General features: G+C 43.6%; 1 protein-coding gene across 1 annotated transcript in view; it reads left to right on the forward strand.

Moving 5' to 3' along the window:
* myom3 (myomesin 3) overlaps positions 1-26857 on the forward strand; it is a 126835-nt gene that overhangs the window by 87154 nt on the left and 12824 nt on the right. Inside the window, exons 21-29 of the mRNA XM_073925535.1 lie at positions 1302-1416; positions 2188-2344; positions 6129-6235; positions 9505-9549; positions 18096-18235; positions 18992-19136; positions 22510-22569; positions 22682-22749; positions 26281-26388. Of these exons, the coding sequence (XP_073781636.1) occupies positions 1302-1416; positions 2188-2344; positions 6129-6235; positions 9505-9549; positions 18096-18235; positions 18992-19136; positions 22510-22569; positions 22682-22749; positions 26281-26388 (945 nt within the window). The remainder of the gene's footprint in view (positions 1-1301; positions 1417-2187; positions 2345-6128; positions 6236-9504; positions 9550-18095; positions 18236-18991; positions 19137-22509; positions 22570-22681; positions 22750-26280; positions 26389-26857) is intronic.

The raw sequence follows: 26857 nt of genomic DNA on the forward strand, positions 1-26857 counted from the left end.
TAATTAATAAAACAAACAAATACAACAGTAACACAATAATAACTGTAGACACACACACACACACACTATACAGACCCTAATAATATAATTTATCCATATTCCTTTTTGAGCCACAATATTATTAATGCAGCTTCTTCTATTGATGTACCTTAAGGTAAATATTAAACTGACATTGCCGTCTATTGAAGGTGTTTGCGTGCTGTCATCGACGATGGGGAGGGTCAGTGAATCCGCTATGGCACCAATCAATTAACAATAATTAGGTGGCTGCTATTTATTAATTTATTTATTGAAATATTGTGAATTTACGTAAGTACATTTAAATTAATAATATCTGAAGCAAATTCATATTGGGGTGGCCACAGGGTTGGCCAGAGTTTACACACGGCCACCCCTTGGGGGCGCCCCTGTTGGAATAAAGTATGTTAGGGTATGGTAAAAAATAGATGGAGAAATAAACTAATGTTTGTAAAGTTGAATATAATCAAAGTATAGATGCAAATAAAATAGTATTGTTTGCCATATGTACTAAGTATATAGGCTGTAATAAAACTTATTGTTTGGTGTGTAATCAGATTATAGATGGGGAAGAAATGTAAGTTTGACATATGTAATCAGAATATGGACAGGAAATAAATTGTATCGTTTGATCTATGTAATCTTAATATAGAGTGCAATATAATCATAAAGTTTGACATATGTAATCAGAATAAAGACTGGAATAAAAGTGGGAAGTTTAAACAAAACATAGACTGAAATAAAGTTGTAAAGTTTGGCGTGTGTGTGGTCAGATGATAAATAGGGAAAACTGAAAAGTTTGGTGTTAATAATTCAAGTATTAATGAGAATAAAACAATATTGTGTGTGTTGCATGCAATAAGTGTCCAATTAGATTGGAAAAAACTGTGTGTGTGTGTGTGTGTGTGTGTGTGTGTGTGTGTGTGTGTGTGTGTGTGTGCGTGTGTGCGTGTGTGCGTGTGTGCGTGTGTGCCTGTGTGCGTGTGTGTGTGTGCGTGTGTGTGTGCGTGTGTATCAGAATATAGATACAGTTTATATAATTGACATCTTTCCATTCTTAAATGTCATTAAAATTCTTTCCATTAGTCTAAAAAATAAACATTATTCGAGTAACCCGGAATCTCTAAATTGACAATCACATGAAAAACAAAGAATTTTGATTGCAAAACAATAATAATATGAATAATAATAATATTAATTCAGCATGTAATAGTTACATTTGCGTCTGTTCCAGAAAAAGCTTTGAATGATGACTGAGCTGTTCTTGTGTGACTGATGGTCAGGTGTGTGATCTGCGCGCGGGTCAGACGTACCGTCTGCGTGTGTGTGCTGTTAATGATGCTGGAGTCGGCATGTGCTCGGTCCCGTCTGAGCCTGTCAGAGCACACACTAAAACAGGTCAGATCTGCATGATGATTACACTCTTCGTTTACAGACAACTGTTTTTACTTTACATTGTTAAAACATTATATCAAAATAAATGTTTTTATGTTACTTTAAAGGGCACCTATTATGCAGAAATCACTTTTATAAGGGGTTTAAACACAGTTGTGTGGTGACAGTCTATGAACATAACCAGCTTCTAATGGTCAACAATTAATTAATTCTGTTGTTTATGATCACACTTGATTAAATCAGTCTGCAGAAACACTTTGATTGACATTCCCCCTTTGTACGTGTCATCAGAGGGGGAAAGCCCCGCCCACTAGTGCCCATCTCTCTCTCATTAGCATAGGACATCAGTGCTGTTTTTGAATCTGCCACTATGCTGAAACATAGGCATTTGTAGCTCCACCCTCTTTTGAAGAAAGCACAACCTCATTTGAATTTAAAGTGACAGTCACCAATACCGCATCAAGCCTAAAAGGGTCAAGTTTCAAAAAGTTATAAAACATTATGTGTGTAATATTTTGAGCTGAAACTTCACACACACACACTTTAGGCACATCATAGACGCATTTTACATCTTGTAAAAAGGGGCATAATAGGTCACCTTTAACTTAATTTAATACATTAATCAGGTTTCAATAACCTTTTTTTAAGCTATACATGGTTTAACATAATATATAAGGTAGTTTGACTGATTTAAGTTGAGATGACTGGAAAAGTTAATGTAATCCAAATGCAGGAAGATTTTTTTTTTACAGTACAGCACATGTCTGCCAACAGGAACCAAAGAGATGGAGATCGGGGTTGATAATGACGGCTTCATATTTCTGAGTTTTGAAGCTCCTGATGGCACTGATGAAGGAGTCTTTAGGTGGAATAAAAACTATGGAAAAGCCATTGATGCCGGACGAGCCCGACTGGAGAACAAAAACAACAGGTCTTCTTTTATTGTCATTCATTCATTTTCAATCGGCTTAGTCCCTTTTTTAGTCAGCGGTCGCCACAGCGGAATGAACCGCCAACTATTCCAGCATATGTTTTGCATATGTTTTCCGCAACCCAGTTCTGGGAAACACCCATACACACTTATTCACACACACACAGACACTCACTACGGCCAATTTAGTTAATCAATTCACCCATAGCGCATGTGTTTGGACTGTGGGGGAAACCGAAGCACCCGGAGGAAACCCACGCCAACATGGGGAGAACATGCAAACTCCACACAGAAAGGCCAACTGACCCCAGTTGGGACTCGAACCAGCGACCTTCTTGCTGTGAGACAACAGTGTTAACCACTTAGCCACCGTGTCACTCTTTTTTGTATTATTCTTTTCCCAGAGATGGGTTGCGGCTGGAAGGGCATCCGCTGCGTAAAAATGTGCTGGATAAGTTGGCGGTTCATTCCGCTGTGGCGACCCCAGATTAATAAAGGTACTAAGCCGACAAGAAAAAAAATTAATGAATGATTATTATTAGTTATTTATTATTATTATTATTATTATTATTATTATTATTATTATTATTATTAAGCAGATACTAGAATAACAGTAAGTACATGACATGTGAAATGCGTAGTATAGTCTGCTGGTTTTAAACATACAGAATAATAATGAAATACACTTTTGTTTACAACCAAAACATCACCTTTATGTCAACCTAAATCGACCCTACATTAGACTTTTTTATTATCATATTTTATTTATAAAAGATTTGTACAGGCACAAAGCAAAACGTTAGTATACAGTCTGTAATCATTATTATATAAATGATAACTAAGCAGAAAAACAGCTCTTTAGCTAACATTTCACGATATGAGAACTTTGTTAGTCATTTGTTTTGGAGGCATATATATTTTTGGTCACACTTTATGTTAAGGTACAATTCACACTATTAACAAACCAGTAACTAGCTCAAAAAACTGGTGTAGTCCTTGCTATACGCACGTATACTCAGTATGCCTACTTTTTTCCACAAGCTTTTTGGGTATTACCACTTCTGAGGATCAATAATTGCGTATACCCTTGGTATACTCACTTGTTTTGGTGATTAGACTTCCCTAATTTATGTGTGTTTGCGTCTCCTTTAACTGTCTAACAAATGTATTTTTTAAACTCGCATCTTAATTTGTTGCAACTGGTGCATTTGTTTAATTTGCGCCATTCCCCGCACCCTGACGACTGCAGCAGCTGTGAGAACATTTCCTGAGAGTTTTTCAAAGATCACAACAAATCAACTGAATGATGTCTCGCTGAAACTTTCAAGTAAAATTAAAAAACAGCAGGGGGTGTCCTTTTAGCACTTCTATATTTCCATTCGGCCCCCCTAAAACATTTTGTCATGCACTGTACATCCCCAAATGACCGCCTCAGTCCTCTTTAAATTTTTTATTTAAAAACGGCAGCAGACTTCCACTCCTCTGTTTTCAACTTGTTTTTCATATAGGGCCTACTCACACTATGCCATCCGTACCGTGCCCAGGCCCGTTTCCCGGATCGTTTGAGAAGTGTGAGTGCGCTGAATCGGGCTCAAGCACGGTTCACTTAGCCAGCCCTGGCCCGGTTGGAAGAGGTGGGCCTGAGCGCGGTTCACTTGGGCCCAAAACTGAAAGCGAGACGTGACTTTTAAGGGACTGTTTGATATGGATTTATTAATCATTCTTACTCTTCAGTAAACGCAAACTGCCGTAGTTTATTAAAGACGCAAACCCCTCACTGCACGTCAGCTGCGCGCCTTCAGCAGACCTCCTCATTCCTGCAGCACGAGAGCTTTATGATTGTTTATGAGCGCCAAAAGTGGCGGATCTGTTCGGCGAATTATCTGACTGCGTGTCCCCGCATCCCTAAGGACTGTTTGGCGAAATATTTGACTGCATATCAAACGACTGAAATGATATAACTAGAGAAATCTCCACTGTGCTGCTGAGTGAGAGAGCGCTTCTCACTGAACAGCGCAGCAGCGATAACGTAAGCGTGCCGAGGCCCATTTGTGGTGTGAGCGCGGGCCGTCGGGGGAGACGGGAGGGGGGACAAGCGTGCTTTGGCCTGGTTCGAGACAACTGTACCTAGTGTAAGTACTAGAGTTGCGCGGATGGCGGTTACAGCCGCGGAATCTGCAGATAAACCGCGGATCGGGCGGATGACGTAACGAAAAATTAAATTTTAATTATATTCGGGCGGGTGGTGGGCGGTTGTACTGTTTTTGTACACATAGCTGGCGCACCAACGAAAAAGCCTAGGACTGACTTCACAGAATGAGAGGAGGAATCGGATACACTAATTCTGGATGAAGTACAGAAGTATTCCTTTACAAACTTCTGTATAGACGGATCAGCAGAGGAAAATCTACTTTCCTTTTAGGAGAAACAAGGCCAGTCATTCCCACGACTACAGCTCCTTGCCAAGAGAATTCTATGCATTCCAGCAACAAGTGCTGCGAGCGAGCGCTCCTTCAGCGCAGCAGGGCGCATTGAAGCCATGCGCTCTCGTCTGAATGTTGAAATGATGTGTCAAAATGCGTTTTCTATTAGGCTACTATAATAGTAAAAAAATTATACAGTACAGTGCGTTTAATTTAGGCTATTTATTTATTTTTGTCCCTGTGCGCCAATTGGAGACGGAGTTCACTGCTGATATTCTGAGAGCTTTATAGGCGTGCTTCTCATTTCTTATTTGTGTATCCTCGTTTCCTTTCCTTGCTTTCTTTCCTCGTCTTTCCACCCCTATAGGATGCGAGGGAAGGACGCAAGGAAAAGACTCAAGGACCGAGGAATTGAATCAAGTGAAACGACACGTCCTCGTATTGTTTAGCGTCACTTCAAAGCGTCAGTTAATGCTGCATTGACTTGCACGTTTGAATTAACTGCATGTCATTAAAGTCATTCTCTATTTTCTAATAATCAATAAAGAAACATTCCTTTAATAATAAAAAGGAATAAGCCATTCAAATAAAGAGCTCAGTCAGCAGATGGCGGGCGGGTGCGGTTTTAAAATTTGGTCGAAAATGTTAGTGCGGATGGATGGCGGACGGATGATGAGTTTTGTGATGCGGTTGCGGATGAAATAATAGCCCATCCGCGCATCTCTAGTGAGTACGGCCTTAGTCAGCAAACCACAGCTGTGAGCACAAGGTGTGTTTATCGATAAACTATTGGAATATCTGCATATTATTATATATATATTTAATTTGGCTCATATACATTTAAACACAGCTCAATATAATCAGATAATTGAATTGGGATTAAAAAGAATAAATTTGTTTTAATATTTTTAAATGGATAGTTCACCCAAAAAAATAATAGCTTTAGTTTTTTCTTCTGTGGAAGTCAATAGTTACAGGTAGCTGATGTTTAGTGTATATATATATATATATATATATATATATATATATATATATATATATATATATATATATATATATATATATATATATATAGCCAATGAATCAAAGAAACATAGTCTTTCGTCGTTTCTTTGCCTACTTTTAAAATTGGGATTGGACGGGTAATAGTACACCACCTTTTTTTTAGGACTACACCACTGATAAACTCCTAATTTACTGATTTATTAATAGTTATTAAGCTAGTAGTTGGGTTTAGGGATGTAGAATAAGATTGTGCTGGATATGTAATATATACGTACTAAAAAACAGGCAATATCTTAATAATAAGCATGCTAATAAGCAAGTGTTATTATAATAAAGCTGATTCTGGTTTCTCCCAGGTCTGTTCTCACCTTCACAGCAGCGGCAGAGCAGGATTTAGGCCTGTACACAGCGGAGCTGAGTGGAAACCCTGACGTCTCCTCCAGTTTCACCTTCACTGCAGATGGTAGACGTTCATTTCTAGCTCTGCATAATGCATCATCACCAGCAGAAGACCTTGTGCATCTGCTCTGCATGAAATCTTGATGCACAACTCGTCTTTTCTCACTGCGACCTCACTGTTTTATCATCATCCGCCCGCTGATTAATGTTTCATCCAGCCACTTTGCCCTGAACCGTGTTGAACAAGATGTGTGTATTTTCACCCTGCACAAAGTGTGACGGATATATTGCAGGTGTAAATTCATTTCAGTCTTTATTTCTATAGCGCTTTTCACATTGTAGATTGTGTCAGAGCAGCTTAAAAATTGATGAAGAGAGTTGTGTATCATCGGCATAACAATAGAAACTAGCTTTTTAACGATGTCTTTTAAGGTTGCACAATATAAAAATCGATGTTTGCGATATTTATTGCGACTTGAATACCGTTTTTCCACATGACTTGAAATTTGGAAGGCCTTTTTTCTTATGTTAAAACTTTCCAGCTGGATCTAAACTCGTCACCCTTGCTAGCTCCTGATAATAATACATCAGTTTGTAATCTTGTATTACTGGAATTGTAACATTGAGATTGTTGCATAAATGAGCAATATCACACGAGTAGCTGTGCAATATGGCGGTATACGCTGCTACAAGTGTGATATTGCGTTTATACAACAGTTTGACGGCACAATCGCGTACATAAATAAGAAAATCAAACACGGAGAGTCTAAAAACCCCTTTTGTATTAGGAACTACTGTCTTCTGCCATTCATTCACATCCGCAGCTGACGCCAGAACAGCAGAATAGCTGTTACTATTTCACCAACTTCACTTTAGAGCTACTGTTTGAATGACTCTCTAGCGTAATGTCTAAATTGATGACCAAACAGCTGATTTTGTTAACACTTTAGGATTATAAGGCTGAACGTGACATGAAATGCCATCCATCTACAGAGATATCTTCTTACAGTTTTACAGTCTACAGTATTTCTCTGTTGCAATCGGGATTTCACAATAATCAACCCCGGAAAAAACAACGCAATCACTACCAGACTGCTGTTGTGTTTGCGATTAGGAAAAACGCTAAACACGTGTGGACTTTGCTTATTTCAATCTGCTTACACAACACACATTCCTGATATGCGAGCAAATCTGTATAAATACAGCACTACAACATACAAAAGAGAGAGAGATCGACTTAGAATGTCACTTACCAGCATACCTGCCAATATGCCTCTGAAAACTCAGGAGGCTGGGGGGTGGGGGGTGTTCGGTGGTGAGGTCTCTAAGGGTGCTTTCACACCTGCCTTATTTAGTTGGGTTGAATCACACTAGAAATCGTTTTCCTTCTTGGTGCGGTTGGTTTGGGCAGGTGTGAATGCAGCAGTCGTACTCGAGTGCGCACCAAAAGTGGACCAAATAAGCGTACTGAGACCTGCTTGAAGAGGTGGTCTCGGTACACTTTCAAACGAACCCTCGAGTAATTCGTTTGTGATGAGAATATGATCCGAACTACAACAGACCCAACCGCAAAAAGTACTGCGCCTTTTGGACTAATCCAGCTGCCGTAGGCCGATGCGCTGTGCATTATGGGATATGGAGGAAAAATATTTGTTGACAGCTCTTTACCAACAGAGAGAGAGAGAGAGAAAAACATTAACGTTACCAGATGAACCGTTGGTAATATTTCCGCAAGATGACCATGTCGCAGTTTAGCTAAATTTATTCACGCCTCCTCCTGAAGTGACATGCGATGCATTAAAACACTGTTTTCCAGCCGCAGCCACGCTTCATTCTTAAAATGTATAGTTTGTCTAAAGCAGGGATACAATCAGTCAGAGCAGTCATCCCTCCATAGTAAAAAGCGACATTTTGTGTCTGCCGGTTTGTTTACTTGCGGGAGTTCATTGGCATTTTCCCGCACGTGAATTCTGACCAATCAATAAGCAGTTTAGGAAATATGTTCAACAACATCTGGCCAATGAGAGATTTGGATTTTGTCAGATGTCTGCATTTTGGTTCTTTTCAACTGGTTCGGACCAAAGCCAACAGTGTGGTGTGAAAACCACCCAAAGACGGCAGAAGATGCAACAATGTATCATTTATTACCCTTGGTCCGGACCAAATGAAGTGAACTATAGACGTGAAAGCACACTAAATAACACTGTTGAGAACCGGGACAGGATGCAGTGGGTTTTGGGCAGCCGCTGTGATCGGGTACTGTACCAAAGTCGGCAACCAGGGGGTGTTTACAGACTGTACCAAAGAGGGGGTTGGGTGAAATCACGGAAGAAATAAAAAACGAGATGGTTGCGAGAGATTAGTCTGAAATACGGGATACTCCCATGAAAAACGGGAGTGTTTGCTGGTATGCTTACCAGTTTAATAATGATTTGATCAGCTGTAGTTAGAAATCAGACTGTTAAATTTTCTAAGCGTAAGGGCTTATTATGCCGTTCTGTCGCCATCTTGTGGATAGAAAACGTCAACCGTCTTTGGTCTAATATACTTTGACAGGCTATTGGCCGCCGACGAGCTCTCTGAAATTGTAAATACTTTAAAATAGGCACTATTCTTACAAATAAACTGCATAGTTGCAATCTAAACAATTACATTCTCGACTAAAAAAGCCTCAAATATACATTTTGCTGTCTAACAGCAGTAATATTTGTCAAACTGTAGTGTCTCTCTGCTTGTTGCTGTCTGTATGTGGGCGGAGTAATACACAAAGGTGATGGGTGAAGAGGCCTTTGTGTGATGTTACTGGCAAAATACAGAACAGCTATCAGCCAATCAGATTCAACAACCAGACAGAACTGTTGTATAAATGTAGACATCTCCCCTGCATTATATGTGTAATTGGGTTTTATTTTATTGTATTATTATTTTCATTTTTTTATTATTTTTTGTATTTATATATTTTTTTCTTATATTATTCCTATAAGGGTTGTTTGATATGTTTTTAAAATGTATAAATGGTAAATAAATCAAACAAAAAAAGAGTCTTAATGACAGCTAGTTTAAAGGTTTTAGGCACATAACCTAAACGTAGGGATGAGTTCAAAATGTTTCTCTTGCAGCTTCTAAGAACACTTGTTTTAATAATATGTTCGGTGTAGGATCTAACACAGATGTTGTTGAACCAAAAATAAATTTTCTAGGGTGTCAAATGCAGCAGGATTAAGTTAAAATCTTATTTGCAAAGACGTCAGAGCGCTCTGACAGCATCTTGATGGTGTAGACAGACACAAGAGATTGAGTTTGACTTTGCATTTGTGCTGTTTTTATTTTTAGATCTGGAGAGGCTGACAGAACTCAGCTGGCACATCAGAAACCCCTGTAAGTCAATCACATGCATGTCAGAAACTGTTCAGGGAAGCTAAAGCATGAGTTTGGGGTCTGTAAGAAGGATCACAAATACTGCAAACCAAGCTGTAAAATTGTGAAATGTTATTTTAATTAAAAATAAGTGTGCTCCATTTAAATATATCATATAACATTCCTGTGATGTTAAGCTAATTTTCAGCACCATCACTGTGGTATTCACTGTAAAAAATGCTGGGTTTCACAAAATGAATTAGTGTTGGGACAGCATGAAGGAATTATTCATTCATTCAACATTCTATAGAAAATATTGCATTAAAAGTGCATTATTAATCTAAAAATTCAGCGAGCCCAATCGCTTTCAGTGAACTGTCTTTCCATTACAGAATCGGCAAGTGTAAAATCTGATTTCTTAAAAAAAAAAAAAAAAATCAGTGATCTTCATTGGTCTATATGCACAGTTAGTGTTTTCAGCCAACGATAAACTTCTGGTAAAAGGTTGATGTGACTTTATTCAATTTTATAAGGTTCCTTTTACAGCGAGGATGTTGCAGTGTTGCAATAAATAGACTTAAGCAATCATTTAGTTGAAGCATTAAAAAAAAATTTCATTATTAGGGACCGAGCACGGTGCATAGGCGCTATTGGAATTGCTCTGTTTATCATTATTATTCTGCTTGTTCCGCGGAATGAATTGCAATTTTGAGAGTCTTAACATGCCCAACATATCACAAAACTTTGCACACCCCCTAGAAGTGGCAAAAATTTACGTTTGTTCAATGTTTTGGAAGTGGGCGTGGCAAATGACTTGACAGCACCACCTATGCACATTTGATGGACTGGCCCCGAGCTACAAGTCACGCACACGTACGAAAATTGGCAAACACCTTAAAAATGCCAAAACCTACGAAAAAAAGTACCTTGGGGCAAAATCTTAAACCCAACAGGAAGTCAGATTTTTTAGCAGGACTTCTTGCTCCGAAAAACTGGCGTTTTTGCCATTTCCAGGTGTTGTATTTTAACTTTATTAAATGACTATTATTATTATCAACACCAAAATTGGGTTTTGTCATCTAAAGGCCTTGGCGATGTTAAATTGTGAAGATCTAGAGTTTTCGCCAAAAGGCATGTCTGTGGCGGCCTCGCAAACTTTGACGATTCGCCACGAAACAATGTTATTACACCTCAGGCATGCATTATCCAATCTGCCTGAAAATGTACACATTTTATAAGAGTCCTGATCTGAACACGTTTACATGCCAATATACAGTTACAGTTATAGCGCCATTTGCTGGCAACAGGAAATGACATGTTTTACATTGTAACGAACTCCTCCCACAAATTTTGGGTGGTGTTATCTGAAACCTCAAGCTATATATTTATATTCAATCTATATATTCACATGTTCAATCTAGATTTTTCACCGAAGGAGGTGTTTGTGGTGGCCTCTGAAACTTCGAGTTCGCCACGAAACAGAAAGTTTCGTAATATGAACCTGAACACGTTTACGTGCCAATATTCAGTTACAGTTATAGCGCCACCTGCTGACAACAAGAAATTACTTATAACTCACCCAAACAATGTCCAATCAGCCTGAAAATTCACGTTCAATAAGATTCCTCTTCTGAAGACATTTACATGCCGATAATGAGTCACAGTTATAGCGCCACCTGCTGACAGGAGGAAGTTTGGTATCAGAAATCTGTTATTTTCTCAGGTTCTTTATATATATCAGCTTAAATTATTACTGTCCTCTGTTCCCTGTCATCCTGAGGCCACCGGGCGGCAGTGAGCCCGGGTGCGAGGTCCCTTTCATCGATGCTTGCAGCTTTAATTATTATTATTAGTATTATTGTTGTTGTTATTATTGTTATTAAGTTTATATGTCTGTTCAAACACGCACCCAAAACCCAGAGTGTCCACTTTCGCTCCGCTTCAAACATGTGTACAGAATCCGCTTGGGATACAGCATCTGTTTATCACGATGGAGCGCATCTGACAGTCACGCACCGCTAACTATATGAACTGACTGTGCTGAGGATTGCATAGGAGGAGAGATGGCACCTGTAATGGAAAGGAAGGGAATCCCGCCGTTCCCCTTCGGTTGGGGAACTTCAGTGCCATAGAATGGATTGATTGAATCCACGAAATGGGAGGATTCGGTTCAGAAGCCGCTTGTCTGAAAGAGTATTGAACGGGCCAATGAATGCAATGAATTGGCAGCGTAAGCTTGCACAGGTGTACTTCATTGCCAATTATCCCAGCATATAAGCACACCTGGAGCGAGCAGACGCCATCCTTTTCGCTTCAGAGACTTTCTGATCGAGTCGATGAGGGTTCCTCCTGCTGTGACCAGCGATTCTGAGCGAACGAGAGCATTCTCCCGGTCCAGAGTGTGTACACGCAGCGGCAGACGGTCGAGCTGGGTTTCTCCCTTGCCTGGCGTTCTTTGGGTCCGGTCCTCCAGAGCGGTGCGTATAAAGTTGCAAACTTCACAGAAAGAGCAACACAGTCGTGCAGCACGTCCTTTTCAGGACGGCGCTCCGACTGTGCGTTTCTGGATGCGGTGGTTTCCTGTCCTCGGATGATGGGCACGAGTACTGCGTTGCATGTCTGGGGGGTCCAGCATGTTAATGCGCTGCTCGCGGGCAGTTCATGTCGTCATTGCAATGCCATGACTGTTGCGCAGTAAAGATCGCGGCTAGCCTTTGCAAAAGGGCGAACCACCCCAGTTGTCCCCTGCTCTGCAGCGGGCACTCGGGCAGATCTGAGGGTCTCAGCGAGAGATAATCTGTCGCCCACGGGCCCGCGGACCTCCCGCTCCTCTAAGCGCTCCATCCAAGCTTCGGGCGGGGGAAGCGATCCGTCTAACAGATGGTAGCCCTTACGCCCGATGACACCGAAGACCAGACGTCCACTGCGGCATCGGAGGGTGGGCTTTCATTGTCCGATGATGATTCAGACCCGCTCGCCCCCTTCGGACATGTTAGCCGTGCTTTCCCGGGCTGCTTCGGCCGTGGGTTGGAGATGGTTTATCCCCCAGCTCCGCGGCCGGACCGACTAGAGGGGCGTTCCCTTCTTCCCGGAGGTGCACAGTAGGCTCACGCGGTCTTGTAAAGCACTTTTTTCTGCTCGTGCTGCGTGTCCCTCCACCCTAACCACTCTTGACGGTGGAACAGCCAGGGGGTATGTGGCGATTCCTCAGGTTCAGTGCGCGATGGCGGTAAATCCGCGCGGCGCCTCTTCTTGGCGGGGTCCGCCTCGTCTCCCATCCAAAGCCTGTAAGTTATCTACCTCCCTCGGAGCTAGAGCTTACATAGCTGCGGGCCATGCTGCTTCCGCCTTGCATGCGATAGCCACCTACCAGCGCTACCTAGTGCCGGCGCTGGCCGAGCTGCACGAGGGTGGGTCCAACCCAGGCTTACGAGCTTCGCACCGCCGCCGACTTAGCTCTTCGGACTACTGAGTCCGCTGCGTGTGCGTTGGGGAGGACGATGTCCACATTAGTGATCCAGGAGCGCCACCCCTGGCTGATATGCGCGAAGTCGACAAAGTCCGCTTTCTTGACTTTCCCCATATCCCAAGCCATGTTCGGCGACACCGTCTGTGAATTCACCCAGGAATTCAAGGCGGTGAGAGAGCAGTTGGTGGGTGATGTCTTATCGGCGGTCCGTAGCCCGCTCCGCCCGCCGTGCCATTCATACCTGCTCCTCGCCGAAGGCGCCCGCCTACGAGAGCTGCTCCGCCCCCGCACACGCCTCTGGCGAAGCGAGCGCGTCGGGCACCTCGGAAGCAGGCAGCCCCCCTGCCCAGAACGCCGCTAAGTCTGGCAACGGACCGCGAAGCGTCCCTGGGACAGGCCATCTGGAGAAGAGGGAACTTGCTCTTTCCTCGCTGGAGGGCGGGGCCCCATTTCCAACGGCACTGTTTACTGCCATGAAAACATTATGAAAGGGCACTTTTCACTTCCCCAGATGTGACAGCTCGAAATCTGCCAGTCTGGGACGCTATGCTTTCTAGCTTGCAGATTCGGTGCGTTTCGCCAGTGGCTCACGAGCGCTGGGAGGACGGTCTCCTTTCTCCCACCCCTCGAGCCTCCCCTCCGGAGCTCGGGTTCGGAGTGAGAGCAAATATCTCACCTCCAGCTTTTCCGTGGGACCCGCGAGCTTCCCGGATCAGCACACCCACTCCGCGCTGCCCCACTGCTGGTACGTCAGCGATTGTAGCGATGAGTCCATTAGCGGGAGCTCTGCCTGCCTGGTTAGCGCGGGCCAGCTCTTCGCGGTGGCTCATACGCACAATCAGACTCGGCTATGCGATTCAGTTCGCAAAACGGCCCCCCAAGTCGCGGGTGTGTATTCACCAGGGTCAGCCCCCTGTCCACCCCTGTCTTGCGAGAGGAGATTGCTGTCCTCCTGGCGAAGGATGCAATCGAGCCGCTCCCTCCAGCCGAGATGGAGAGCGGGTTTTACAGCCCACACTTCATCGTGCCCAAAAAGAGCGGTGGGTCACGGCCAATCCTAGATCTGCGCGTTTTGCGCTGCCTGCACAAGCTGCCGTTCAGAATGCTCACGCAGAAGCGCATCCTCCGGTGCGTTCGTCCTCTGGGTTGGTCTGCAGCATTAGACCTGATGGACGCGTATTTCCATGTCTCCACTCTTCCTCGCCACCGTCAGTTTCTGCGGTTTGCGTTTGAAGGTCGAGCTTGGCAATACAAAGCCCTCCCCTTCGGGCTCTCTCTGTCTCCGCGGGTCCTCACCAAGCCCGCGGAGGGTGCCTCAGCGCCCCTTCGGCTCGCGGGCATCTGCATACTCGATTTCTTTACGACTGGCTGATTTTTGCCCTCTCTCGGAGCAATTGATTATGCACAGAGACAAAGTGCTCTGGCACTTCCACCTGTGGGGGTTTCAGGTCAACCGAGAAAAGAGCAAACTCGCCCCCGTGCAAAGGATCTCTTCTCTCGGGCTGGAGCTGGACTCGGTCACCATGGCAGCGCGCCTCTCCGGAGAGCGCGCTCAGCTGATGCTGTACTGTCTGAGAGAGCTCGACAGTAAAATAGTGGTCCCACTGAAACTATTTCAGAGGCTCCTGGGGCATATGGCATCCGCAGCCGCTTCATGCCGCTCGGATTATTCTATATGAGACCACTTCAGCACTGGCTTCACGATCGAGTCCCCAGACGCGCATGGCACGCGCGCGCACACCGAGTCTCTGTTACTGCGCTGTGTCGCCGCGCCCTCAGCCCTTGGAGCGACCCCTCATTCCTACAGGCCTGGGTGTCTCTAGAACAGGCGTCCAGTCTTGTTGTCGTTTCAGCAGACGCTTCCAACACGGGCTGGGGGGCTGTGCGTTGCGGGCATGCGGCTGCGGACCTGTGGAAAGGTACCCAGTTGCATTGGCATATCGCCTGGAGCTGTTGGCAGTGTTCCTCGCTCTCCACCGTTTTTTTCCGGTGCTGGAGCGGCAACACGTGCTGGTCAGGACGGACAGTACGGCGGCGGTGGCGTATATCAGCCGTATAGGGGGTATGCGCTCTCGCCGCATGTCTCAGCTCGCCCGCCGTCTGCTCCTCTGGAGTCATCTGCGGCTGAAATCGCTGCACGCCATTCATATTCAGGCAAGCTCAACCGTGCAGCCGATGCGCTCTCACGGCAGCCTTGCGTCCTGGAGAATGGAGACTCCACCCCGAGTCTGTTCAGCTGATATGGGCGCGATTCGGGGAAGCCCAGATCGATCTGTTGCTTCCCCCGAGATCGCTCATTGCCAGTTGTTCTTTCCCTGAGCGAGTGCTCTCGGCACGGATGCACTGGCTTACAGCTGGCCTCCGGGCACGCGCAAATACGCGTTTCCCCCAGTGAGCCTGCTCGCGCAGTTACTGTGCAAGGTCAGGGAGGACGAGGAACAGGTTGCTGGTTGCGCCCCTCTGGCTCAACCGGACCTGGATGTCAGAGCTCTCCCTCGCGATAGCCCTCCCCTGGCAGTCCCTTCGAGAGAGCACCTACTCTCTCAGGGACAGGGTACCACCTGGCACCCTCGCCGATCTTTGGAGATTTTTAGACGCGAGGAAGACTTAGGTAACCTCCGATTGCGGTGGCTAATACCGTCACCCGGGCTAGAGCCCCCTCCCCGAGCGCGCCTATGCCCTGACGTGGAGTCTATTCACTGAATGGTGTGTCTCTCGCTGAGAAGACCCCCGTAATTTGCCAGATCAGCGTTGTGCTTTCTTTACGCCGAGAGAAGTTGGAGAGCAGGCTGTCGCCCTCCACACTCAAGGTTACGTGGCTGCCATCTCCGCTCTCATAACACGGTGGCTGGCAGCACCGTGGGAACGCATAACCTTATCATCCGGTTCCTCAGGGGCGTTAAGCAAATTAATCCACCCCGCCCCCTCTCATGCCCTCTTAGGATCTCGCCCTCGCTACACAAGCCGCATCAGATCCCTTCGATCCTCGACTCAGTATCTTTCTGTCCCTGAAGACAGCTCTGCTGGTCGCGTTGATATCGATTAGAGGGTCGGGGACCCGGAGGCATTTTTCGGTCAGTGACTCGTGCCTGTAATTGGGCTGGCTTTCTCTCACGTCCTGAGACCCCGCCCGCGATATGTGCCCAAGGTTCCTACCACTCCGTTTTAATACGAGGTAGTGAGCCTGCAAGCGCTGCCCTCGGAGGAGGCAGACCCAGCCCTTCTTTATTGTCCAGTTCGCGTTTTGCGTATTATCCGGACCGCACTCAGAGTTTAGATCATCTGAGCAGCTCTTCGTCTGTTATAGCGGTCGGCAGCAGGGAAGTGCCGTACCGAAAATAAGTTCCCACTAGATTGTGGATGCCTTTCTTTCACTATCAGAGCCGAGATGAGCCGCGTCCCCGAGAGCGCGTGCGCACTCCACTCGGAGCTTCGCATCATCTCGAGCGCGCGCACGCGGCGCCCCTCTAACAGACATCTGTAGAGCTGCGGGCTGGGTGACACCCAACACATTTGCAAGGTTTTACAATCTGCGAGTGGAGCCGGTTTCCTCAAGGGTATTAGGTAACCCTTGGTGATTGAGGAAACAATTCGGTAGGGTGTTGAAACACGCTTGCTGCGCCATTTTCCCTAACACGGAGATACGTGCGCCTTTTTATCTGTCAGTAAAGTTCCCCATCAGGTGAGCCCTGCAGATTCCTCCGTGGCCCCCAGCACTGACTCAGCGGAGGAGTCACTTGCTGGCCCGCTACGTTGTAGGTCTGCCCGCTGGTCAGCCCGCGTTTTGGGTACAGGTGCCTGCTATGCGTGATCCCCACTAGGCGATCCCATATGCTTATTCCGCCACGGTTAAGTCCCCCCCCTGGGCGGACCCGTGCCTTCCCTCCCCGCTAACCACTCTTTTACTATGCGTACTCCCCCTTTTTAGGGCTAGTCCATATGTAAATTCTGCCATCTATCCTCCCTTGGGTAACGTATGGCCTCCGCAGCGTCCTCCCTATCGGGATTGCACGCTTCCCAACGTACTGTCGTATTTTCCTAGAATTATCTAGATGCTCACGACTTCCCAAAAATATATCTAAATCCGTAAAACGTCTGTTGAAGTAGGATAAATTAGGGCCAGGGACACGTTGGAGGACTGAGCCTCCCATGATGTGGGTGCGTCACGCTTGCTTGACAATCCCCTCATCGGGGGCGTTGGTAAGGTGCAGTCATTATGGCGCTTTCCATACTTCTCCCATTTCGTGGATTCAATCAATCCACTCTATGGCACTGAAGTTCCCCAACCGAAGGGGAACGTTCGAGGTTACAGAAGTAACCCTTCGTTCCCCGAGGAGGGGAACGGAAGTGCCATACTCCGTCGCCATAATGACTGTCCCTTAGCTGTTTGAAGGTCTCTTCAGCTTAAAAGGATGGCGTCTGCTCGCTCCAGGTGTGCTTATATGCTGGGATAATTGGCAATGAAGTACACCTGTGCAAGCTTACGCTGCCAATTCATTGCATTCATTGGCCCGTTCAATACTCTTTCAGACAAGCGGCTTCTGAACCGAATCCTCCCATTTCGTGGATTCAATCAATCCACTCTATGGCACTTCCGTTCCCCTCCTTGGGGAACGAAGGGTTACTTCTGTAACCTCGAACGTTTTTATATTTATTTCAAAGTGTTTTCATGCCTAAATAAAATGAAAGCACAAAGCATTGTGAATCACTGACTGATAGATATATTTTAAAAAGTGGTTCTCAGACTGTTCACATTTTTCAAAGCATGACATTTTATTTCACCACAGTATTTTCAGTGAGTTTTTGCTTTTGAGTTCTCGCCTGCTGATTCTGACAACACTTGTGTTTAAACGGTCTTTCCTCTCATTTAATGCTTCAACAAATAATTGAACACTTAAGTCTGTTTAACTGATTATATTTTAATTACATTACAGCATCCATGCTGTAAAAGGAACCTTATGAAAGTAAAAATACTCACATAAACCTTTCACCAGAAGTTTATCGTCGGCTGAAAACACTAGCTATGCATAAAGCCCATTGAACAGCTAGTCATCATCAGATATTCCTCACTGTTGTGTCGTGTGTTCGTGTGTGTCAGTGATCGGTTTGCGCTCTGAGGGCTGGCAGGTGGAGGTGTCGGAGCAGGGATCGGTGCGTCTGTGGCTGCAGACTGAAGCTCTTAGCAGTGCTGCGGTGCTTCGGCTCATCCTGAATGACAGAGAGATCTCCAGCACACCGGTGACTTTCACACACTTCTGCTATTGTGCCTAAGGGCCAGAGCTTGCTTGCATGAAAGTCCTTAAAGTCTGCATCCAGGCTGCAACCATTTATATTTCATATTGTGATGCAGTTCCTTGAGAAACAGAATATTAAATGAGGAAACAGTGGGTGTGGCTTGATTTTCCTACTGCAAGCTGATTGGATGTAGTAAAGTAGGCGTTTAATTCAGAAAGATGGGGAAAGGGTTTGGGGAGAGTTATTACAACCTAACAGACTCCTCCTGCTCACCATTTCTGTTTGTTGTCTAAACAGACAGCTGAAGGGGTGTGGTTAGGTATGTTAGCCACGCCCAATGCCCTTAGACAGACCTAATCTGAGAGTTTAACTGAAAACAAACAGGAAATGCATTTTCAGATTTCAATTATAGATTACAAGGGCAAACTATTTGTTATTTCTTAATGACATGCATGTGAGCTAACAAAATCAATACGGTTAGTTTGGACACCTTTGTCCCCTGACAGGGGTTTGTTCTGTAGACAATCCAAATCAAATATTGCTTAAGGGGGCTAATAATATTGAGGTGAAAAAATGTAAAACTGCTTTTATCCTAGCTGAAATCAAACCAATAAGACTTTCTCCAGAAGAAAAAATATTACATGAAATACTGTGAAAAATTCCTCGCTCTGTTAAACATCATTTAGGAAATAATTGTAAAAGAAAAAAAAATGTACAGGAGGGCGAATAGTTCTGACTTCATCTGTACATGTGTCGCAGACTCGCAAGATCAACTTTGACAAGGCGCAGGGTTTGGTGGAGATCCTGATTGAGCAGATCTCAGAAGAGGACGAGGGCTCGTACACCGCGCAGCTCAAAGACGGACGCGCCAAAAACCAGTTCACACTCGTGTTTGTGGATAAGAGTATGTTATGACGCTTCATTACACTCATCTACAGAGCTGCTCTAGAGGGAAATCTGATTTAAACCTTGTGTGCTGTTGGGGATGTTTTCATCCACTCTGGGCTGATTTTGAGGCTTAATTTTGCCACAACTTTCACTGTGTTTCAGTAAATGGAATGATTTTTTGGTGACAAATCTTATCTTGACACATATTTTAGGCTTAAAAACTAAACTTAACAACACACTCTGGGCAAATGTACTCCCCTTTGGTTATGTTGGTGTCTGCAGTGGCGTAGCGGACGGGCCCGCAGGGCACGCACCGCGGGGGGGCCCCGCGTGATTAGGGGGCCCCGCGTCGTCGCGATTTTCAATAAACTGTTGGGAACAACTGTGGTCGGAACCAAAGTTCACACGTCTGTGTTCTCTGAACACCTCTCAAGCGGTGGACTACTTCATTCTGATTGCTTGCCGCCAATGTTGCCAACTTAGCGACTTTGTCACTAGATTTAGCTACTTTTCAGACCCCCCTAGCGACAAATCTAGCGACTTTTTTGTGTGTTATTGGAGATTTTTTTAGACTGTCATTTTTCCATACCGTACCGTCTCTACTCTTCTCAACGAGCTGCGTGTTATGCCGCCGGCCCCTCCCCCACCTCACAGCACTGACTGGCGGCCCAGTCAGTCCTCTACAGCAGCCTCTCCCACCTGCAGCCCGAGGGCAGATCACCCCTCTGCGTACCGACGACAAATGATTTAGCACAGGCAGTGTGAAGGTATTTCCCTTGTACAGTCAAACCGATCTGCTTCTCCTTTATTTTAACAATTTACTTGGACCGTTTATTCTTTTCTTGTTCACAATCACAGATATTTTAGTGACAGTTTCTGAACTTGTCTGAGTTTATTTCATATGAGAGATTACTGCACATTCACTAACGTTACACATCTATAATGATATACTGTATTCAAACAGCAATACATTTAGTTAAATAAACATGCTTATATAAAGTGTAGTGCAATTATAAATACCCCTTTATTAACCATAGGCTGGTAAACAGAAACGGTAGAACGTGATGACGTCAGTGATATGCAAATTGACGTATGACGTATCCAACCCCCCCCCCCCCCCCCCCCCCTTCATCATGGGGCCCCGTCAGCGATCCCTGCAGGGGGGCCTCCGCATTTTGCGCTACGCCACTGGGTGTCTGTTTTTGCCCCATTGACTTTCATCAAAATCACTTTTTTTATTGCAAAGCAATGACGGCATATAATCATGTGTTCTTGATTGTTGGTGGTTTTTCCTGTTGGGAAGAGGTAAAATTTGTACATTTTGCTCCTGACCATTAGTTACATTGCAAAACAAGTTTAGTTTCTGACTTTTATATGGAGTAGGAAAGCCAGCAGCAGTCAAGAATGCATGAGTATATGCTGTGATGGCTTTGCAATCAAAAAATGTGATTATAATGCAAGTCAATAGGGCAAAAACAGCACCAACATAAAGAAAGGGTCGTGAATTTGATCAATAGGGATAAATAAATTAACTATTTGAAGTGATGAGTGGAAAACATCTTGATTTGTTTTATTAATTGTGGTAATCTTCAGTGTGAGCATCTGCTTCTGCCTTTGGATTGGCTTTTTTTCTGCGGATGTTCGTTTGACGCTTCAAACACAATGTTCTTAGCCACACCTATGAGAGAATGATGTGCAAAAGAAAGCCCCTCCCCCTACTCAATATTCGGTTACAGTTGAAAATACACACTGAAAAAAAAATGTCTCAGCAACTTCTGGTTAACAAACAATATAAAGTGAAGATAATAAGCAGAAATGTTTCTTCAGCATTAAATGATCATATTATAATGATTTCTGAGGGATCATGTGATGATGAAGACTGGGAGTAATTCAGCTTTGAATCATGGGAATAAATGACGTTACACACAAAACAGCTATATCATAATAAATTGTAATAAATATATATATATATATATATATATATATATATATATATATATATATATATATATATATATATATATATATATATATATATATATATATATATAATAGATTGTAATAATCAAATTACAATAATTATTATATTATATCCATCTTTTGGATGAGATGTTAAACCGAGGTCCTGACTTTCTGTGATCATTAAAAATTCCATGTCACTACTCGTAAAGAGCAGGGGTGTAACCCCGGTGTCCTGGCCCAATTCTCTTCATTTTCCCTTACCCATCATGACCTCCTAATCATCCCCATATACTGTATTGAGTCTATCACTGTCACTTCACTCCCCTAATGGCTGGTGTGTGGTGAGCGCACTGGCGCCGTTGTCCTGTGGCTGCCGCCGCATCATCCAAGTGGATGCCATACACTGGTGGTGTGGAGAGACCCCCCCTCATGATTGTGAAGCACTTTGGGTCTATATAGACAATAAATGCACTATATAAATACACATTACTCACATACTTACTATAATATATTGTAATAATTAAAAAGGCAAAAGGCAAAAAAAGTATAAAACCACTTGAAATATAGAATATATGAGTATTGTAGTTATTTTGACCATTGTCAATTTAGTAACTTTAAAAAAAAAAAATCTTTAAATATTTCTTTACATTTTATTTTAATAACGTTTTAATTTGAGGAAATGTCATCAGTAGTTTAAAGAATGTTTATAAAACTTTATGTAATTATTTGGGTTTTGTTTCTGTATTCTCAGATTTATCCTAATGACAAACTTCAGGAAGGTTAATTTTAGGAAATGTTTTTGTACAAGTTGTTGTTGTGGTTTTTGTAGTTGCAGTTGTTTACATGTTTTTTTAAAAACGTCCATATAAAAATAGAAAAAGATATTAAGGATATTAAGTCAGTTTATATCATGATTGATATGAATGAAAACAAAATGAACTTCATTCATTTTCCTTCAGCTTGGTGTCTGACTTATCAGAGGTCGCCACAGTGGAATGAACCGCCAACTATTCCGCCATATGTTTTACACAGTGAATTCCCTTCCAGCAAACCAGTACTGAAAAACAGCCATACACACTCATTCACACACAAACTCATACACTACAGCCAACTTAGTTTGTTTAATTCCCCTATAGTGCATGTGTTTGGGGAGAAACCGGAGGAAGCCCACACCAACACATCAGGGAGAACATGCAAACTCCACACAGAAATTTCAACTGGCCCGGCCGGGATTCAAACCAGTGACTTTTTTGCTGTGAGGCAACATTGCTAACCACTGAGCCACCATGACACCCTACATAATGAACTTTTAAATATTTATTATTCCTTTTACTGACACATTGTTCATTTCCAGTATGAATAATATGATTATACATTGTATTTGTCCCCAGATTTAATCTTTATTCCTCTCTCTGGTTGTTTCTCAGAGTTTAAGGAGACACTGGCCAGGTCTCAGGCCAACAGAAAGAACTGGAAGAGAAAGTCAGGTGAGTGAACACACACACACACACACACACACACACACATGCAGAGATCAGCAGATCAGCGTCTCACACTACTGTCATCTTTCTGAATCAATGAGGATTTTCTCTTTCTAAGGTCCACATTTTGAGGAGTTTCTGTCATGGACTGTGACCTCAGACTGTGATATGATCATGAAGTGCAAGGTAATGATGTGTTTGTGTGTGTACTGGTTTATCTATACCTGTGAGGACTCTATTGTCCTTACCTAAATAATGAAATATGAAAACGGCTCACTACTAAGGACATTTTACTTGTCCTTGCTAATAAAAAAGTGTCAATTTGTATATTTTACACTTGAGCTCATGAGTATTTTTAAATAATATTAAATGATTGTGTAGAATGTGTGTAGTTTGTTGTGAGGACCGATTGTCCCTTCAAGTAAAGTAATGATAGTAACTTCTAGGGATGTAACGGTATTGTAAATACCGTCATACCGCAATATTAATTTTTTTCGATATTACCGAAGTCGCATGACTCGGTAAAACTATAGGTCTTCTGAGAAAATTTGCTCAGGCGAATGAAGCGAACGGAAGGTAACGAAAACTACAATTGCCATCAGCCCATGCTTGACCATCATCCCTTGCGGTCTGTTGTTGCTACAGATCCAGTAATGCGGAAATGGAGTGTGCTGCTAGAAGCGGGGATGAAAAGAGCTGGAAAACTCTAAAGCAGGTCGCACACCAGAAGCGCCGCTCGGCGCCGCGACACGGCGCGTACATGACAGATTAAAGTATCGCACACCAGACGCGCACATTCGAATGATATTTAACATGAAACTAATCAGATGGCGCTCTGTGGCGCGGCTGAAAAATGAACTGCGTCCTGAGCCGTCGCCGGGCGCCGCCGACAGCCGCCGGTGTGTGTATCCTGATAGAAACCTATGATTAGAATTCTAAAATACATGGCGCTGCGTGGCGCGCCGCGCCGCCGAGCGTCGCTTCTGGTGTGCGACCTGCTTTATCTCCGTGTAAGTTCAGACTTCGCAAGTTTGATCAAGGCTGCAGTCTCTTCTTCTCAGTTTGATATGGAAAAGCAGATTATACCGAGGACACGGGTAAATCTTCAAAGGGAACAGTGTACTTTATAACTTCATTCACATCACCCTGGCTTCGTTGTTTCACTTTCTCAACAATAAAATGTAAACATGATTTAAGGAACTGCCTATTTTCATTTTAATATTAGCAACTTAGACAGCAGAAATGTTGAGGCGTCGTGCTGCATAAGATGAGCGTCATTTTCACTGTGTGGATATTTATAACAAAACGGAGCCGATAACAACAGCCTCCTTTCAATTTCAGTGAAAATACGAAACACAGCCTCTCTTTTGTTGAGTATCAGTTTTAAGAATCGATAATGGCCATTTTAAAAGTATAACATACAATAAGTTTATACATTATAGGAAATAAAGGCGATCAGTCAATATACAGAATGTACGTGCTTACATTAATCATTAACTTCTCTTTGCGCTCAGCCAAAACACGTTACCTGAGAACAAGTAATAGATTCCACTGACCAAAGTCAGGGAATATGTCGTTAGATAAAGACAACAAGATAAATGAAATATCCCGTTTAATAAATATAGTGAGATTAGATCCAGCGGGAGATGCTTGATGAGAAGTCCGACTAGCAGAGCTCTCATCTGGGTAGATGGGCTGAGTGTGATTAAATGTTGAATGTGATGAGTTTTCAACAATACTAAATTGAAACTTTATTTTTTTTACATGGTTTAATAATTTTTTGTTATTAAAATTGAAGTTCCTGTTTCAAAGCTTACAGATAGATGGCTAATTTGTATGTCATTGACACTTTTGGCACTTTTTTGGAGTATTTTCATAAGTTTTGTTTTTTCCTGTAAATGATTCAATAAATACCGTACCGTGACATTCATACCGAGGTATTACCGTACCGTGAAATTCTGATACCGTTACATCCCTAGTAACTTCTGACATTGTGGGGACCTTTTACAGCAGGGGTGGCCAATCCTGTTCCTGGAGATCTACCTTCCTGCAGATTTCAGTTGCAACCCTTATCAAACACACCTGTCTGTAATTATCAAGTGGATTTCAGGTCCTAATTAATTGGTTCAGGTGGGTTTGATCAGGGTAGGAGCTAAACTGTACAAGAAGGTAGATCTCCAGGAACAGGATTGAGCACCCCTGTTTTACAGTATGTGTACAGTAGAACTCTCTATTTCTAAAGCGCTTTTACAATGTAGATTGTGTTAAAGCAGCTTAACATAGCCGTAGAAAAACATCCCTATAAAACATGAAAACTTAAAGAGCCCATATTATACATGAAATAGGGTCATATCTTGGTTGTAAGGGTCTCCAACAACAGTTTAATATGCATGCAAGGTCAAAAAACACTTTCATGGTCTTATAATCTGCATTTATTTTTACCTAATTATCCCAGCGACTCCTGTATGAATTGTCCAGTGATTCATTTGTTCCCAAACCCCTCCTTAGCGCGAAGCTAATCTGCGCTGATTGGACCAATGACAGTCTGTTGCGATTGGTCGACTGCCTTCAGTCAGAGAGTGAAATGCCAAACAGCTAATCAGCAATATAAAAGTAATCACAGTTCATGCACGCTCGATAGTGTAGGCGTGGATTTTAGCTGCCAGTGGGTCAATGTAAATACAGACTATGGACTTGAAAATTCAGACGACTGACTATTTTATTGAGCAAAAACTCTAAAAATAGTTGAGGAGATCTCCTAGCTTCTCACTCTGCTCTTTTCACAGACACACACACACATATTGCACACACACACACACGCACTTAACCCTGCTCCGGACGACAACGCGCGCACACACACACACACACACACACAAACACACACACCTCCGGACGACAGCGCGCGCACACGCACACACAGACACACACACTACTCCTCGTCCACAGAGCTCCGTTAACAAAGCAGCACGCGTCACGTTTTTAACGTGACTTTGCACGCGATAAGAGAATATAGCCAGTTAACCTGATACAGTACACTCGGTTACAAGTAACAAATCACAACTGAATACATTTGCAAGCTAGAGTCAATGAGGCAACTTTAATCGCACGTACTTACACTTGAGAAATGGAGGAAGAAAAATCCATCCTGACGTCCATCAGTAAGTTGCTCTTTACTGATCCTTCCTTTAACAAACGCAGATGAAGTATTCTTTGTAGCATGTAGTTTCCAGAAGTTTCCAGTAGTTTCCAACTGCTTGGCTATAATGCTGAGGTTTCATCTTTGTAGAGACTCAATATATCCATCTGCAGTGTGACTTCAATCGACCAGCATGTGTGTGTGTGTGTGGGTGTGTGTGTGTGTTTGTGGGTGTGTGTGTGTGTGTGTGTGTGTGTCTGGGTTTCTGCGTCAGAGGGCGGGGCCTCAGGTTTGAAATCTCCCGGGTTTGCGCGTGCACGTGAATAACTTGGTTTCGTTCGTACGTCATGGCGAAACACCTAATGAATCGGTATCAAGGCGACTCGTTTGAAGCACTATGAGTCGACTCTTTTATAGATGAATCAACAGTTTTAAACACTGTACACTAACAGATTTAAGCCTTAGCTGGATACTTCACTTCACTTAGAGCTGTGTTACACACTACATGGAGGGGAATTTTCAAAAACCCATAATATGGGCTCTTTAATGTGTAATGTGTGTGTGTGTGTGTTCGCCTGCAGGTCACCAACACAAGTAAAGAAACACGTCTTAAGTGGTTTAAGGATGGGGTGGAGCTTCCTCAGGCTGTGTTTGAGCCCTCGGGTGTCAGTACACTCACCATATCACAGGTACATTCAAACCAAAGACACGCACACTAGACCTCAGATCACATGCAGGACACAAACACTGAAGTCAGACCCTGGATTATTGACTTGTTTCTGGTAACAGTCTGGTAGATCCTTTTCTTCTTTGGTCTGGAGCACATGGCATCAATTTCTCCCCCCAAAATTCATCTGACCACAGTACACGTTTCCACTGTGTGATGGTTTATCCCGGGTGCCTCAGAGGCCAGAGAAGTTGAAGGCACTTCTGGACACTGTTAACATAGGGCTTCCTTTTGGCACAATAGAGTTTTCACTGGCATTTGTGGATATAACTACATATTGTGGTACTTACAAAGGTTTGCCAAAGTAGTCCTAAGCCCATGTGGGGATCTGGCTTGTAGATGAATGAGGATTCTTGATGCAGCGCCACCTGAGGAGTCAGAGATCACGGTTGTTCAGTTTAGGCTTGCGCCCTTGTGCTTTCCTCACTGAA

This window comes from Danio rerio, chromosome 16 (genome assembly GCF_049306965.1).
Source record: "Danio rerio strain Tuebingen ecotype United States chromosome 16, GRCz12tu, whole genome shotgun sequence".
Lineage (NCBI taxonomy): Eukaryota > Metazoa > Chordata > Actinopteri > Cypriniformes > Danionidae > Danio > Danio rerio.